General features: G+C 38.9%; 1 protein-coding gene across 3 annotated transcripts in view; it reads left to right on the top strand.

Moving 5' to 3' along the window:
- The window catches only part of ATG10 (autophagy related 10), an 83,142-nt gene that overhangs the window by 37,174 nt on the left and 27,069 nt on the right, over window positions 1–18,899 (top strand). For all 3 annotated transcript variants that reach the window (XM_063320194.1, XM_063320192.1, XM_063320193.1), the window contains one exon: window positions 14,806–14,932. In XM_063320194.1, the coding sequence (XP_063176264.1) occupies window positions 14,806–14,932 (127 nt within the window). The remainder of the gene's footprint in view (window positions 1–14,805; window positions 14,933–18,899) is intronic.

Here is an 18,899-nt window from a genome sequence, read left to right as displayed (position 1 = left end):
TTATAGTTTATCTCAGTTTCTGTATAGCTCTGTATGTTTAATTATTCTTTCCTTCAAAAATGGTACTAGCCCCGGTATACACTGAGGTCAGATGATGGTTACCCAGTTAGCATTCCCGCCCCCCCTTCTTAAATGCAGATACTTTGTTGTTTTTCATTCTTCAGTCATAAAACAACTCTGCTGCTGGATCTGTACCTTCATGTGTCCATTCTTTTAGACTTTTAGACTGGAGTTTTTTCCGGTTTTCCCTCCTTGGATCTCTTACCAGTGACCATCTTGGTCATCTCTTGTGGGAAAAATGTTCCATCATCCTTGTTAACTATTATATTGTGCTCCCATCTCCTACTTTAGTGGTCTGAATGTGCATACTGGGCACAGAGACAAAACCTGTACACTTGAGGCTGTTCCTTTGTTATTTTTAATTAGAACCTGAGTCTTAACTCCATTTTTGCACCACTTTTTTCCTTGTTTTTCTTCTACTCATGTCTGGTGAGCCTTTTGCCATTTTTAAGTCTAAATCCAGCTTGAACTTTGGCAGTACTCACTTTCTCCTTCTAACTTAGGCTTCAAGGTATAGCGTTTTTGCTTGCTGTTCCTCTTTTCTGTTTTCTGTAGGTTTTTTTGCATACTCTTGGTATCCTTTCTGAGGTGATTATTCACTCCATTAAGTCTGCAGCTTTATCCTACAGTGTGGTTTTTTTCAGTCGTTTAAGGTATAAATTCTGGGCAGTTTTTGTATCTCTGATTTAAATAAATTTAAGCCTTTTCCAAATTCCAGTCCTTCACCTCTCTGGCTGTTCTAACACATTATCTCTCTTAAATATCTTAAAAAATCTTAACATAGATTTAGAAAGGCTTATCATGGACAGTCTCTCTCAACAGATAGTACCAGAGGATCCATAAAATACCTGTTCTGTGAACATCTGCATATTGCAGGCCAAAACACATTTCTCAGTTCGTGAAGATCTGTTGTAAAATACCAACAGCCACTTCTATAATTTGTAAAATTCCTAGCTGATCCTAGAAAGCAGAGCACAGTCTGATCTTCTGTCCAAGGCATTAAAATTTCAGTGATCTCTGCCAGTCTGGCGGTGGATAGATTCCCACCTGACTTGCAGTCTTGCAATTGGTTGTTTTTTAGAGCTTTAGCAAGACACAATGGTCAAATAAACTTAATACCATGTATGCACCTATCTTCTGTATTTGCTTCCACTTATATGTGATTGACGTCTTAGAGTCACATTTATTTTACATAAGCAGCTATCCCATAATCATCTTGAAACTTTGTTAATCCACATAAAAATACTTTGTGACTTTTTGGTGAAGAAATAATTCAAGTATTTCATCTGAGAAAAAGTGAGTCTTGCCAATATTAGAAACATCATCTCTTGCAGTTCCTGGCACTACTAATCTCTCTAGCAGTATTTGAGAGATTGTTATCCAAATAAAATCCTGTCGGTCCTCTTTGTACTCTTATAGACCCTATTTTTGTAATTCTTCCCCCAGGTGATTTTTGACCCAAGTTGAGGCATCTTCATCTGCATTAACTTGTGTTTCTGTGCAGCATTCACAACTGGAATATAGGCACCAAAAGCATTTTCTCTCAAAGTGTGGTATTTTTCCTTCCAATCTTGCACCAGCCATCCACCAGAAGTCTCTGGTTCTTCCCTTGTTGCCAGAGTTCTTGTATCAGTGTATTGAGACCGTGAATGCTTCCCTTTGACCTCTCCCCATCTCCTGTGTAACTCAAATAAAGCCCTTTCACTAACTGTGAACACTATAATTTCAAGGATCATAATTCCTCTCCGATAGTGATGTTTCTAGCACTTTTCCTTTTTTTCCCTTTTTTTTTTTTTAAAAAATACTTACATTTTACTATTTCTCTACTTACAGTTTTATTCTCTGTTTGGATAACAGAAAAATCTTTCACAACACTTTTGTCCCAATTTTCGGTTTTAAAACACTTACTAACTATACTGGACGTGACTGTAAACCTGAGTGACCCATACTCAAATGATGTCTTTTTGTTGAGAGAAGTCGGTTTTGTGTGAGTGCCTGCCAACAATGAAACATCTTTCAGCCTTCCAAAGTTAATTGGAAAGTCGTCTGCCAGTCAAAGCTATGATATTATGCCTCCACCTTTCTTCCCTTGAAAAGCCAAATCCCAGAGTCACAAAATTTCCACGAAACCTTTGTTTATTCGAGCATGTTCCTCTGCCTGGTGCAGTTGTCTGTGAGTCATTTCTGTAGAAATGCAGATTTATGGTTTGTCTCAGTATGAAGGACACTCAGTGGAGTTTCCCACACTTTGTCTTCATCCAGGGCTTGACGTCGCTTATGGAGTGACAATAAAAAGTATGGTTCTGTTGCCGACTGTCTGTCCTGTCTGCTGAGCGAGGTGGAGAGTCCTTTGGGAAAAAATTACTCTCTGCTATAGAAAAAAAATTACATATATTACACTCGTGCTATGCAAAAGTGTGCAAATGTTTGTGGAAACATACACACTGATATAAAAAGCCAACATTTGCCTTTCTTCTACAAACTGCGTACAATCCTGTAGAATTCGACATATGAAAGATCCTGGTACTTGGGAACTGATTCCTACGACCATAAATTCTTGATCTGCTCACATATGACTTCCAGACTCAGCAAAGTCAAAAATGCAGAGGTCCTCCTTTACCTGAAACATAACAGAATAGGGACCTCAGCAGTACTATTTGAAATATCATATGGACACCAGGCCTTTATTCTAAAATTATTCCTTCAGGTATTGCAGTTGAGTTGCAGAAACCTATAAACCAAAGTTAAGAAAAAATCAATTAAATTCTGTCTTTGATTCTGGTGCAGCACTGCCATTCATAGCCTCTGCCTTATGAATAAAGTTATCATATAGGTTGTTAAAAATATATATTTAATGTATTTTTAGTTGCTTTTTCTTCCCCTACATCCCTTCTTTTGCACATGACCGAAGTTTATTATTTAGGAAAGCATGCTTTTAGTTGATCCTAGATTGATTCCTTTACATAACCAGAAATAATTTAAGTAGTAAATATCTTGCTGTTTCTGTGGGACCTTATTTGGGGTACATGCAGCAGCATGCAGTACAATAAAAGGTTCTTTCAGCAAATGTTTAGGAAAATACTTTCCAAGAGATCTGCACACGATTAGAATTACTGAGTGCTCTCCTCTTTGGCTTCCTGTTTTGGAATTAAATGCCTTCGGGACACTTGGAATATCTCCGTTTTGAAAAGGAAGAACAATTTAACCAATTAAATACTTCATCGTCTTAGCTATGATTTCAGCTAGTTGTAAATAGGGACGCATATATGAAATAGTTCCTGAGATACCTTAATCGAATTGAAGGAATAAATTAACTCCAGTAGCTGTAGAGTAGCTTTTGAGGGAAATTAGAGCAGACAAAATGCCGCAGCAGTCAAAGCGATGTTCTGGCTCTTTCTCTGCACATGTACACAATTACTAGCTCTTTCCTTACATCTTGTATCCTGTGTTTCCAGTCCTATGGGAAATTGAGTTCTGGTCCTATGGATATTGAGCGAACCACTTTCTGATATGGTTAAGGAAGTTGGGACTGCGGAGCCTCTTACGCTTTTTGCCCTCCAAACACACACATCACCTATGGAGGCCAGGAGGGCATGGTGTCCACCAGCGGGGCCTGGGAGCACCTGGGCTCCATTTCCTGCTTCAGCGAGCGTTTGGTGGAATGGGAGAGATGTCACCTCAAGTGCGTTGTGGCTCAGTGTCTGAAGCGGTGTCTGGGTGAGGGGAGGAGAAACGCGCCTTCCAGTTTCTCCAGACGGAAGGAGGAACTGTGCAAAATGGGTGAATGCAGCATTGAGGGCAAGGAGGCAAAAGATGCCAGCTCTCCATTTCCTTCTCAAGTTTTGTGCTGCTCCCAAAAAAGAAAAATATGAACTTTTTTTTGGAACAATTTGCTAATTTCTTGAAGTATTTTACATAGCTTATTTGTCAAGTTTGAAGGAAAATTTAGATCTGCTTGTTGAGCAGTTGTATACACAACAATCTCTTCAGGTCCCTCCACCTAGAACTGTGCAGTTCAACTATAAGAATTATTCCCTGAAATGCGATAAATTAATGTATTTAATAGCTCACCTACTATGTCGATTTTGTATCTGTGTAAAGTTTCTACAGTAACACTGTACACAAGCTTGGCCAATGTAGCTATGTACAGTGTGTACCATTTCTTGATACCACCTTCTGCTACAGTGGTGTTTTTTGTCATTGTATTTAGGCAGTACAGTTGACCATTACAGGTGTTTTCCACCACATACTGCGATGGAAATGTTTGGGTATTCCTAATTCTTTTGTGCTTTCTTGTCAAATCAAACAGAGTTTGCGTGAAGACAGAGACTATTAGAAGATTAATTCCAGACAGAAACATTCATACAAATTTTCTACTTGTCTTTAAAAAATTGTAAAGCAAATTCCAAATTCTGAGTTTTTTTGTATAACTGGCTTCAAGCTGCAGTTGTGTTGAGTTGTACAAAACTCTTGGTGGTGGATTACTGTAGCTGAGATCCTTTTCTACTTCAGTATTTTCTTTGTTTTTCCACGGAAGTCTCCTGACCATATTATTCATCCGTAGGAGTATAGTATAGCTATATTTATTGACAGATAAAGCCTTAACAGGCATTTTTTAATTGCAAGAATGTATTGTATTGTGTCATCTTATTTGAATTTTGTGAATTTTAGCTGCATTTTGCCAAACTACAATTACTTCTTTGTAAAGCTTGCTAGCAGTTAAATTTGCATTGACATCTATTATGGACCACATTCCTGGAAATTAATAGTATCATATAATACAGCTCGGCAGTTTTCATTTGAGATCACATTAATAAAAGAAGTCATTCAGTACTCTCTTTCCAGCCACTATGAGTGTCTCCAATATACATTTGGGCTGGTTGTGGTCAATGACATTTGATAACATTATATTTATTAATACTTAGCATATTCTTACAGAGTATTTTGTTTGAAAATGAACTGAAGGGCTTTTGACCTGCCCAAATCTGAATTCAGAGCTTTGCATTTCCTATGTAACAGTGATTAGAGAGTAGAAAATAAGTACATCTGTATTACATCATCGATTAATAAAATAAGCAGTTTTTCAGAGCAAGCAAAAGCTGAACTTACTTGACTTGGTAGGGTCTGGCCCTGTTCCATTATAAAATATTTTTTATGATATTTAAGCATTTCTGAAAAGCAAAAATCAGTGGATCCTAATATACTACCATTTTTATTTAAATGTAGGAACAAATTAAGATTTTTGGGGAGAATTTACAAGTAAATTCCTAATTATTTTGAGTGATAGTTAAAATTTTTGAATTAGGATTATTTTGAATTTGAAATAGATCATTATATTTTAATTTCATCTTCCTGTTATCTTAATAAGAGAATAATATATATGCTTTTAGCCTTAATGTATAGTTAATATAATTGGACCTCTCATATCCAAATAAACTAGTTGTAGTTAAGCTACATTGTTTATGATTATTGTTTCTAATTGTGGTGCTTAAAGGTTATGGCCAAGCTTAGATTAGCATTTCAGGTAACTTTTAAGTTGCATCATTTTGACAGATATTAACTTAATTGGATACTATTTCCTTTTCCATGTGGGTAGCACGCAACTATTACACATCTTGTGGTAAGTCACTGTCCCAGTGACACTGCCTGTCTCTACAGCATCCTGGGTGGGCACCAGTGCAGACAAGACCCCCTGAAGACCTTCCCGGCCCGACCGGGGCTTCCAAGCCAGGAGCACAGCAAACAACCCCAGAGCTTTTAATTTTAACCTTTAAATTCAGATTTCTTGTTTTTGTAATGCCAGATTTTGTGACAATTTGAGCATTTCTGTCTGCAACTTTTTCACTTGAATTACTGCTAAACACTGTCTGTCAGTCTTGGCACCATTTACATACAGTTTCCCATCTGAGAAATTAATGAGGATTTGAGTTTGTCTTCTATAACGTAAAGGTTTGTAGGCATTTGCTGTCAGTCTCCCCATTGAATTAAGCATGGCCAAAACTGGGTTGCTGCTGAGATTCTCGAAGAGGAAATAATAATCCTTCTTCTAAAAAAATAAAACTGCCCTAAAATACAGCTGAACTGCTACTGTTGTCTTCTAGCGTAGCATTTTTTTTTTCTTTTTGCCGATTATAAAGCATAGAACCCAATCCTGGAAGCACTTCAGTTCAAAAAAACAATAATCTTGTGAAATAGTGCTTAACCTCAAAGTAGTAACTTATTCCAATTTGTATAAATGCATGATAATGACAAAAATAATGGGAAGATCCTGTTTGGATGAAATTCCATGATATAAAACTTTGCTTGTGCCTGAATGTCAATTTTTTTACTTTAATAGTTGTTGCAAACTAACTGCAACAATGTGTAGTTATACCTACTTGATCTGTATTTCAGGAGATTTTAAAACTGTGCACCCCTGTGTATATGCGTAGCTTGTTCTCATATGGTAGCAGGATTGAGGACTGGTGTATTTTGCGAGTATCTTTTATGAAGGTTTGTAGATGATATTCCATTGCTAAACCCTATCTCTAAGCACGGTGTCTACCTGTCTTTTAAATACCTCCAGGGATGGTGCCTCAACCGCTTCCCTGGGCAGCCTGTTCCAATGCTTAATAACCCTTTCAGTGGAAAAATTTTTCCTAATATCCAGTCAGAAACTCCCCTGGTGCGACTTGAGGCCATTTCCTCTTCTCCTATGACTTGTTACTTGGGAGAAGAGACTGACCCCCACCTCTCTACCCCCTCCTTTCAGGGAGTTGTAGAGAGCGAGAAGGTCTCCCCTCAGCCTCCTTTTCTCCAGGCTGAACAACCCCAGCTCCCTCAGGTGCTTCTCCTGGACTTGTGCTCCAGACCCCTCACCAGCTCCATTGCCCTTCTCTGGACCCGCTCCAGCACCTCAATGTCTTTTTTTGTGGTGAGGGACCCAAAACTGGACACAGTACTTGAGGTGGGGCCTCACCAGTGCTGAGTACAGGGGGAATCCACTTATCTGAATCCCTAGAGTTCATATCCACCAAAGGACGTGTATGCACTTGCCAGCACTGGCCAAAATTTGGTCTGACAGAATCACTTTCTCACCTGCGCCTTAACCTGGGGACCCTGGTGGGAGTCCAGTCCCAGGTTGGTCATGCTGTGAAGTTCCATGGCCCGTCTCACCCTCAGGACTGGATCTAGCAAGGCTTCTGAGAACCTCAGTGCCAAAATGTGCCCTGCAAAAGATGGCCAGAGGAGATGCTGGTTGTCCTGTATTGCCCTGTAGTATGAGGAAAGTTGCAGGTGATCCTGATTTCAGTTCTTCCCTTTGGCAGAGGGGCTGGAAGCTGCTTTGAAAGTGCCTGACGCCTTGGGTGTTAAGGTATTGTGGAAGCTCTTCTGCTTCTTATGGAATAATGAAGTATACACTGGATGAGACAGAGGAAAGGACTTTGGGCTGATGTTTATAGTACTCAGATGAAGAGGCTGGAGTCTCCCTGCAGAGGGACATATGCCGAGTGGTCTCTAGACCTTATCTCTCCTGCATGACTTTTCTTACAGAAAGTCTAGTGTGAAAGAAGAGGAGGTACGGGTACCATCATCTCGAATTGGTTCTTATCTCACCATACTTCCTTAGAAAGAAGGACTGCTGTTAAGTGCCTGATTCTGAGGAATAATATTCACAAAGCATACTGATTGGAGGTAGTGGAAGTAAATGCATCCATACAGCTTACAGATGAGGTTCTTCTGCAAGGTGTGTGTCCGTAGCTTTGTGTGCACTCTTCTTTTAAGAATTTCAAATAATCTTGGTTAGTCCATCCTCCCTTAGCAGGTGGGCCACGTCCCTCCTGCTCCTTTGATTACTTCGCCTCATTTCCGGGCTTTGCTGGGTGTTAGCTGTAGTTTCCACCAGAAGAGGTTTCCTAACGTGCTGTGTCTTAGCACTTCAGCCCTGTTCAGAATAGAGTCTTGTACTTCCAATATAAAAAAGGAGAAAACGTTTCTTCTGGGGGAGGAGAGAAGCTACCAAACTCTGCATTTTATATGTGACAAACTGGGAAGAATGAAGAGTGATTTTGAAAGAATTCCCCACCTTTATGTGGAGAAAAAATTCACAACTGTTCTGTTTTCATGGTCCATTGCTTCTTTTGCTTGAATAGATTTTGCTTTCACTTTGATAGCAGTTTTAAAGCAATCAAAAGACAAATCTAATTTCCAACCATTAGAAGCAATTGTTAATGCATGAGGGACTACTGCAGTTTTATGTGCTGTGTCTTTTTGGGGTGGAAGTCTTGGTTTTGGTCTTTTAGTACACCTTGAATGACAAAAGGTTGTGGTGGTTTGTTTTTTTTTTTGTTAGTAACCTGTATTTTTTTGTGGAAAACAGTTATTCTGATAATGACTGGATGCTTTAACAGTGTCACGGTCAGGGTGCTGACTTGCAGTCAGATTTTCCTTTAGGAAATTAAGTATTTCAGGGATCTGTGTACCCGTAGGAATCCATTGCCTGTTTACATTAAGTCACTTCTGAGCTTTTCCAGTATTGGCTTAGTGGCTTTTCAAGGTAGCTGTGTCTTCTAAAAGGAGGCTCTTTGGACGTGGCATTTAGTAACATCATCGTCTAATTTAAGGGCCACTTTCTTTCTCTGTTATTGAGGGGGCAGTACTTAACTGGGTTCTTCACTTGGCTAACTGAATTTGAAAAAATCCAAGATAGTGGTGAGGATTTTGTTGCTGCATACAGAAAATAAATCCATAAGGTAAGTTTGTTATTCTTCAGAGCTCTTTTGGTATCCTCATATAGCCTCATCTGTAACTAGTGATGGTGGCACCGGAAAACGCATGGACATTTTTGTTTCCCCATATATACTTCACATAAAAGAGCAATATATTAATGTATATAAAAATGCTGCAACTGTTGGCAAAGGCATTTGTATACCATTCGTCTTACACTTAAATTATTCAGGAAGATATCCACATTTTTATGCATTTTTACAGGCCATGATACGGTGGGGTAAGGTTGATTAGAGCCAATAAATTTTAGCATAGTATGAATTTTTAATAGTGAACGGAAAATACTGACAATGACTTAATGCAAACTGACATTTTCTTACTATATTAAAATTTAAAAAAACATATGCTAGGATGGTTTTGAGGTTCTCGCAAGTTTTGGTTTGTTGGGTTTTTTCCCTTGGCGTGTTTAGTTTTGCAGGGAGATTTTTTCAATTTTCTAGGCCTCTTTGCAATTTTCAAGTAATACTTCATTTTGAGGTGAATCCAGGCACTAGGCATACTGGCAGTTCAGCCTTTACACAGTCAGCCAAGCTCCCATCTGCTGCCATCCTCCAGGTTACGGGTTTGATCTGAGCTGATCGTGAGGGTGTGAGGTGGATTGCTGCCCAGAGGTCCAACTCTTCTCCTCTTGACTGGGGTTACTTACTGAGCACTGCCCCTCCATGCTGCGTTTTCAGCGTGGAGGAGAAAGGGAGGATCATCTCTGGAGAGTCGAGGTCCCTGTAAGGGTGGGGGATGACTTGAGACTCTGCACGGGAGGGACAAAAACCGGCAGCAAAATTGACCTGCAGAGACTAGACCCCTGGGGGCTGCAGGCAAAAAAGTGAGACATGGTCCAAATAAATGTGGAGAACACCCAGGAGGAAGAATAAAGAGCACAGATACAATCTCACCACGCTGCCGCACCCTCCACATTAAGCTCTGTTTTAATTCTATCTGATGAACACTGTACTACCATTCAGTTTTCAGGTTCACATCTCCCTGTTTGCCAAAGGGGAAGTGTTGAATGGGGAGGGGAGCTGCTCCTTGAAAGCTCTTGTGTTTCACACGGGAGCTCACAATCCTCTTTGAAGAAAGAGGAGCACTGCACTGGAGAGCACAGTGATACGTTTGTTTTCAACTTTAGAGGCTGAAATGAAATTAAGTGTTAATGTATTCCAGGCAATGAAATCAGATTTGCTTACTAATCTGGATTGCATCTCCTTTTTTCCCCCCTTCACAATGAAACCAGCAGTACCAGTAACTGTGCCTGCGTCACCTCTTCCTCCCTTCCTTTCCTGCTTGCAGCCCAATCCTGCCGTGCTCCTGCAGGAGAATTTCCCAAGAGGCTGGCCTGCAGCAGGAGGAAATGGAGGTCAGGACAGCAAGAAAAGAAATGAGGAACATGGGAATTGGGAGAAAGGCAGCAGTGGCTTGTGATCCAGGAGAAATGTGCCTGCTGTTCTTTAAACCACTTCTCTCAGCTTTTCCCCCAAAAAAAGCATTAGGGCCTGCTTCTGCATTTCAAAGGGAATTTGGGCTGAGCAAGGAAGGCTTGCTCAGCCATCCTCTGTGGGTGAGGTGGAGAGGGGGAAATGTTTGGTGTCAGCAGAGAAAAATACCTTTTTTGTCAGGTAGTTCTGTCGCCTTCCCAGTTTACCCTGTCCATCACTTCCCTGGCCCTTCCCTTTCCTTTGGAGCCCTCCCTCCAAAGGTGACCTGCTTTAACCCATACCTTGCTGCTGCTCTTCAGCCTGCCGAGCACAGTTACTACTGAAGAGCATCAAAACACACCATTAACTCTCTCCTGCTGTCAAATTAACTTGTTAACAGGGGTTTTTAACTTGCCTTCTTCATCAGGAGGAATAAAAATAGTACAAATATGTTATTTCACCTTCAGAATGACATTTCCTATCTTCTTATTCTAAATTTAAATCAATTCTTATTGATTTAAAGAATTTAGCATTTAAAAAGGAACAAGTCAACTTAATTTCTTTAGGGGATACTTGAAGGTTGAGAATAACTTCATATCAATTAAATTTTTTGATAATTCATTTCTGATGGAACTAATATAAATAATTAGGTAGTTGCTGCTTATCCTTTTTCTAATATATATATTGCTTTTAAACATCTGCTCAATAGTCCATTATGACAGCACAAGAATGATTTTACATGAGAGCAATAGAGGAGCAGAATCTTCCTGATGACAACTTCCCAATTTGTTTAGGGAACAGTGAGTGAGTCCTTGATTCACAGTTTTAACTTGAAGCATGGCAAGCATGCAAGCAAATTTGCAAAGCAGAAACAAAAAATTGAGAAATCAGATTACTTCATAACATTTTTAATGATTGCAATTTGGTCAAACCTCCTTTTTTTAATGTTTTAACTTTTTTTTTTTTAACACAAGTATCTTCGTTTTGTCTTTACAAGATCTAAGCAAAATTATGAACTTGTTTTGTCATGTCTGTGCATGTATGAGTGTTTTGCAGCAGTTATGAAATCTTCTGAAGTTAAAATTGATTTCAATATTGTCTATTAGAGTAACTAAAATGAAGCATTAGCTCAAAAAGAGATAGAACAACAGTACACATAAAGAAGGGAAATAGAACAGTTACTTGAAGAAAAAAAACTTAAATAGCCTGTCATATGACATAAATAGAAATTTAGGAATAATAGAAATAAAATTCTGTGGTCTTTTTTTTTTTAATACGTTATACCTGTGTGTTATATTTATGGCTTTATCAGTAGTTGGTGAAAGAATGAAAAATAAATCTCTTCTTTTGGGCTGATATAGAACTCTGAGGCTCCATGGCTTTATTCAGCCATGCATAGATTTTTAGATGTTCCAAAGATCACCTAAAATGACTGTACTCATTTTATTCATCTCATCAGCAAAGTTCATCTCATCAGCTAGAGAGATACCATCAAAACTTTTAGGCTCCAAAATGTACTCTCTCTGTATAAATACAGTGCATCGTACTTACAGAGACTGTAAAGTACAGGATTACACATCAATGCTGTATCTTTCTCTGTAAAAAGTCTTGAAACTGCTGTTTACTGAAAGGGGAAAGGGGATTAGAGGTAACCCTAAGGATTCAACTGTCTGCCTTTGTATGCAGATCACAAATACAATGCACCCACTTGTTACTAGAAATAGCGGAAAAAGAGATCCGAGTATCAGAAACTTATGAATAAGTGTAGAAACTTCGTAGTAGACCAAAGTCTGTCTTGATACAGAGCAGAAGAATGTCGGTTTCAAAGCTTCTTTGAACTTGGTATTCAGCTGAATGCTTGGTTTTGGAAACTGCCTAAACTATCAGTCAAAAAAATCCAGGATAATGCAAAATAAATGTGTCCAAAGATATTCTGCTGCCCTAAAGAGTAAAGCAGTAAAGCTGCCTTCTTCCCTTCTCTGCTGCCTCTCCTGCCATCAAACTGTGCACATCTTCTGGAAGGCCACTGGATAAAACCACCTTTCTCTGGAAGTTATAGTATGTTTTGGGAAGTACCTCACCATCTAATGTCTGTCTGGCAATGGCAGCAATTCTCAAGGTTTCTCAGTGGCCGTCTCAAGGAACAATGAAATTAGAAAGTCTCTCCTTTGTTTTCCTTTTCCTCATCCAGAAAATGAAGATAGAAGTTGCTTACCAGCTGAAATCAGTGCTAACCCAGGAAGTTGAATCCTAATGATGAAGTTGTTCCTAGCTTAATTTATGACTTTCTGCAATGTATAAAGCGTGTTTTCCCTAAGGGTATATGAGTTTTGAGTATTGCATTTTTGAGCATTAACATACTTCTCTTCCTAAGTATTTGGACTATTTGGAGCCATTTGCATATGGCTTCTTTATCATTCAGTCTGAAATAGTCATAAATTAGATACCAATATTTATGTGAGGGTATACAGTCATTTTACCTTATATAAAGAAAGCAGGAGAGAGAAGTATGTGTATAATACAGATTTTTTCTAGAACAATAGTACTTAATACATGAACAGGTAGTCTTACCATTTCCAGGAGAATTATTTTTTAAGGCCAAGGTAAGCTAGTGACTAAGCAATAGGCAAGGTCATAGTATCTGATGAAACATTAATGTCTGTAAAGCAGTATGGTTTTGATTCCAGGAGGTTGTTCTGAAAGGGTTTTGTAAATTTTAATGTAGGTTCAGCGGTGATTGTGGACTCTCTCGTTCCCACCCCTAGTTGTGTTTTGTTTTCTGTTACCACAGGCTGCTGCTATTCTTTCTTTTACTATTCTCATTAAAGCATTGAATATGGATCCCTCTTAAAGTAAGTTCAGCTTACTGTAGAGAAGAAATTTCTATTTTCCTCGACAGATTTTTTTAGTCTGTATTTCACATCTGATCGGAGGGTATGATGTGTGTGAGGAAAAGAACTTGCCTTCTTAGTCTGTTACACCTTTACATGGGAACTGGGCATAGCGTACCTAACTTTACCTGTCCCATGAAGTCAGTTAGGGTAACCATCATTGTCCCTTCTGGCAAGTTGTCTTTCGTATCCCTTCACATACAGTCTTTAAAACTAGGTTAATGAAGAGAGCACTTTCTTTAGCGTTCCCTTTCAGTGCTTTAGATATCTGTTTCCTGATGAGCTAAAATCAACCATTCCTGCAGCTGTCCAGAATTTCCTGGAAACCGTCTGCTCTATGAGCATCTACGATTTTCTCATGTAATGTCCAAAAATATATTTACAGTACCTTTGTCTGTAGCTTCCCGAGGTGTGGGCTTTCCATTTGTGATCTTCTGTCCATGTGCCTTAGCAGCATCTGGTTGTCTAGCACACTAAATTTGGGGGAAGTCACTTTTATGTGGGCTATCAAAAAAAAATTGAAAATACTTTGTGTCATTATTGTTGTAGTTTGTCAGTTCTTACATCTCTTCATAGATTGATTCATTGGTATTAATTCATGAGCTGAATTAAGGATGTGAGATAAAAATGCAAAATAGCTTTAAATATCTTGTGTGTTAAACCAGTATAGTGTTCAAAGGATGCTGGTTCTTCTTTCCTGTTCAGTCTTTTTTATTTTGCTTGGACAGAGACAGTCAGCCAGTATTCACAGTTGCTTGGCAATAGTCAAGTTCTGAAATGCACACCCAACCTGTGGGGCATTATGATTGCTTAGTTCATGCATGTAAATTTGGGTGTTTGAAAACCGAACAAGTCCACACCTATAGTGTCTTCTTGGAAAGTTTGTTCTAACACTTAATTTTAATGGCATTATTAATTTAATGGTTCCATTTTCAGAGGTGTTGAGTATCTACAAATTTTAGAAAAGTCAAAACAACTGGGTGCTTAGCACTGTTCGAACATAAATTTGAAATGTTAGGAAAGTTATGCTGCGGCTGGGGTATATCTCAACACAGTAAGTTCCATCTCTTCTGATTTCTTTCAAACCTACAATAAACTTTACTTAAATTTACACCTGAAATATGCATTAACAGGAAAAAATTGTCTCAGTTTCAGAAGTATTATTAGCAAAAACAACCTCTGGCAAAAAGCCTTTAAAGAAAGTAGAACAGGGAATTTTTGATAGATACATTTGATTTGGTTTTGGCCAGCAAAACCAGATTATTTAAGGATACACTTTTAAAATGGTCTACACTAAAGGTAATGAGGAGATATGCAGCTGTAGTCACCTTATTGTACTAGTCATCATGCCGTAAAGATTTTAGAGAGCTTTTGTCTTTTGCTTACAAAAGCAGCCTGCACTTAAAAAGACCTCAGTTCTGTAAATGCTTACACATAGTTCACTGTTTATGGAAGTTAAGTCTGTAAGATGCTCTGTAGGTTTTGGACTTTTGTGATTTTCTTGCTGGTATTGAAAAATTCCTTTGGGAATTTAAATAAGTAGTGCTGTGAAAGGGGTGATTGCCATTATTTCTGTTCTGTATATTTATTGAATTTATTACAATAGTAGTAATTACTTTTCTCTTGATACAAATAAAAAAGTTGATGTATTACTGTGTTCATGTTTGTTGTTTTAGGAGTCTTTGGATGATTCTCAAGTAGCTGGAGTTTGTGCAACAGAAGAAGTGATTCGCTATGAATATCACATCTTGTACTCCAGCAGCTACCAAGTCCCTGTGCTTTATTTTAGGGCATGCTTTTTAGGTAAGACCAATCTTCTATTAGACAAAGGGAAGAATAAAAATAAATTGGATGCAATAGATGTTAAAACCACAGATTTTGTATTAAATTGAGGAACAGAGTAATGATCATAGGTAATAAGAAAGTAAGAGATGAGGCTGTTCACCAGTAAATTTTGTAATACTTCAGACACAGAGCTTCAGGACTTTGGAGTAGATGATATCATCTCAGCCTGAAGGAGGCTGATCTTTGGCTCCTGGCACCTTGCCTGTGGTTGACTAAAACTGCTGGTCATTTTTCTTGTTCTTTCCCTTAAATGAATACAAAAACTTAAAGCTGCAGGTTCGAATTTGGCTACAAAATAAGTGGACATAATTACAGTGCTTCAGCAGAACTGTGTCTGTTTCTTTGGAGCCTGAATTTGAGCCACAAGGGTGGGGTCTGAATGTACCTTTAAAAGCATATGCTGTTTTCTATTTAAATATGCTCCTTAAAAAAATACAAAATAATGCCAATAAGGTATTGCCTTTTTCTATATATTAAAACTGGCTCTTGAAACACTAACTGATCTTCTTTCCTGCCTGATACGTACATCTTGTCACCCATTACTCAATTGCTATAGCCACTGTGATTTCACTCACCATCCTGTCAGGAAGGAAGGAGGAACACACAGCCTCCCTCCAAGGCCGCTGTTAGTGTCACTTATTTAATCAGAAAACATAGAGTGATCACGCTGCAGCACTGCCTGTGCTCTGTTCCTCTCTGCCTGAGGACTGTGTACCTAGGGCGGAGGGATTGAAATCTTCAAGTCATTTCATTCAGTCTCCTGCATGGTAGCATCAGCATCTTTTGTGTTTTGAATAACCTCCTAACTTTATCTAGATAAAGATGTCTGAATGTTGCCAGTGATATCTTTTCCTTTTTAATTAAAAAGTAGCTTAAGCTGCTTTGAATGTGTTTGGTAGATTTAATCACTCTCTGCCTTATATTGTTTAATGGTTTCTAATTTTGCAGTGTTAGCGTTTTAAAAGGCACTTCAGATTTAAAATTGAAGAACAAATTCTCATAGACTCCCTGGTGGAAAGATTTTAGTCTGAGGTGCAGTTTCAGGAATGGATAATTTGGGGTAAATTTTCAAACTGGGACGTGGGGAATTGGGGACATTGCTCTGCCTTTACCACCAACAGAACTCATTTGCACACATCCTGCTGCAAATTTATTTCTGGAATTATTATAGGCATTTACAAATATGCAGTGTTTTGCCTTTAAACTTATTGTGCAGACAGGAAGATAAAGAAAGTTTTGCTGTAAGAGACAGATTAACCTATTTGTGGTCCTGAAAAATGACATCTTCTTGGTTTTAGCTGAATTAATAGTGCACTGTCTGTACAGAAGAGGATGGAGACGCTGCAGGTAGAGGAAATAGGACACTATTTCTACTGTACTGTACTTTCATATAATTAGTATTCACCATAAGCAGTTAATCACCAGAGAAGAGCTCCCAGAGACAAAACAAGTTGTTTAGCTTGTCAGCATCAGGGAATCGGAGGTGTTGAAACATGACTCCTTATAGCTGGAAGTGGATATTACAGAAGCTAGTGGATGATCTAATGCACAATCGTAGTATTATGTGCCAACAGCTCCCCTTGCAGTACAAAACTGTAATTGTTCCTACAAGTACAATTATGTTTTGAAACACTTCTTGGGAATTTTCCACAATGGAAAAACAAGGACTTTTTTTAGATAATTCCTGAAGTCACCTGGGTTCTCGTCAGCCTTTAACATTCTCTTTTAACATTTAACATTCTCTGACTCTTGAAGAGAGAAGGATACAAAATGCTGGCAATAAGTATTTTTCCTACAGTGTTTTCAGCTAGTATTCTCTGATTTTAATTATGGATATCTTACTTTTGAAAATGAAAAATTCTGTTGTTTGCCCACTTATGCTGCACTGTGTCTGTATCTGAGGGTCCCAGCATGGGGTTTTCAGGAATGTGCAGATGACAGTCACTCACAATCACTTGAGATATCTGAGCAAAGCTTCTTTTGTCTTGTCTTGAACCTGGCATGAGGAAAACTCTTGGTAATGCCCTGATTTTTTTCCTTTCAGGTAATAGTCTTCATGTAATAAGCTCCTCACCTTGTTTCTCAGACAACTAGTAATATTCACCGCATTCCTCATCTGAAATAACCAGGGAAGAATCTTCTGAGACCCACATCAATTTCCCAGTCTAAATTCCTACCATTATTTGTAGATTAAGTAACAGAATCGGTTCCTCACAAGTCTCTTGTGAGCTGTTCATGGTTTCCCTTGAATCCTGTCCATACTGATCCTCATGTTAATTAGAGCTTGTTGCAGGAGGCGAAGGTGAGCTATAATCCTTCCAGTGTTTCCACCGCCCTGCCCCATCTTGTCTTCCCCAGCAGCAGGGCACAGACTTTGAATTCAAAACTCTGCTTCCTCTCTGGCAGTATGTTAAGTGGCCATTACACCTCGAGGCCTGCCTAGGAAATAATAATTCTTCTGTTCGACCTACCTAAGTAGTTCTGCTTGTTTTGCAATATTCACTTCCTCACTTTCTGTGTTATAATAGCAACTGGTGCCAGCCTGTCCAAATCTCTGCTCTTTAAATCTAGAACAGTTAAATCCTGCCTTTCTTCCATCGTATGTGAGTCCAGTTTTCATTCACTGGGTCTCTCATAGTCCCTCCTAGGAAAAGGAGGTTCCAGGAGAGTTGCTGGGGAGATTTTGCTGTCATCTTGAGTGTGGTTGGCATCTTCAGGAGCTTGTGTCAGTGAAGACACCCAGTTTTCATTCCTCTGTGCTAGCAATTTTGCTCAAACAGTACAGATCAGTTATTCCTGCAGAAGGACAAAAGTTGCATTGTATCCCTATCCTTGCTGCTGTCTAATTTGTATGAAATAACTTATTTTATGGAAGTCATCTTCAGACCTCTTTTTTTCGTGAGATGAAGTTTGATATGTAAGGTAGTACAAGGTAAGGTTTTGAAATCTTAATTGCAACAGGCCTAAAACATTTTGAGAGACATCAAAGGTTTTTGGTAGTCTCTGGGGATAGATGTACAGGGAAGATCTTGTTCTGTGAAAGGACAAATACTTCATTGTATTTATAATGATTAAGTGTGATGACTATGTCTGGAAAGATGTTTGGGAACATTATAGGGTACAAGAAGATATTTTTAGGCTATATATATACACGTAAGAAACATTTTTCACTACCTCATGATACTCCCCATGTGGCATATATTCCTAAATTCAGACCTACTGAAGTCTTAGTCTGTGTCAGGAGCTTGAGGCAGTGGTCCTCCATACCTCAGAGTCTCAGAGAACTAGATGTCCTTTCTCCAAAATCAGTCTTACGCATGCCATACCTTTCAGAAATGGGAGCCCTTCTTCCTTTCTCTGGCTTTTGCAATTACCAAATAGGTAGCTGAAGAAATGCATGAAGCCCTGCTGATATCTGATGTCAGCAATTAGCCCTCTTAGAGACAGATGGTATAGGCAATTAGCCTTCCCCTTCAATGCTGGCATCAGCCAGATGGGCTGGGCTAGGTCCAGTAAGCTTTCTTTAATCAGCAGAGTGTTTTCCCCTTTTCTTAGTCTTTAAGATGTCAAGGAACTTTTGGTCTTTTCCTGAACTGTAGTCGTCTAAATCCACACATTCAAAAACCTCTTGCACCGACGGTGAGGTAGCAGCAACATAGTCACAGGTGGACAAGGGCATCTTTCAGGAATCACCCTGTATGTTAAGAAAATAATGGCTTACTGCACACTTTGCTTCTTATTTTTCCTGCAAAGGTAGAGGAGGAATCATGAATGCTGGCTAAGCACTGAAAAGAAAGAGCAGAACTAATGGGAGTCAATAAGGACTGCAGCCTAACTCTTCTAGAAAAGAGAGAAGGAATGGGACTTTCAAGTTGACCTGCTCAAAATATGTCTAGCTCTCTGACATGCAGATAGATCCCTGCCA

This window comes from Chroicocephalus ridibundus, chromosome Z, assembly GCF_963924245.1.
Source record: "Chroicocephalus ridibundus chromosome Z, bChrRid1.1, whole genome shotgun sequence".
NCBI classification, from domain to species: Eukaryota; Metazoa; Chordata; class Aves; order Charadriiformes; family Laridae; genus Chroicocephalus; species Chroicocephalus ridibundus.
Note: the sequence above shows the minus strand (reverse complement) of the source record. Positions and strands in the feature narration are given on the sequence as shown.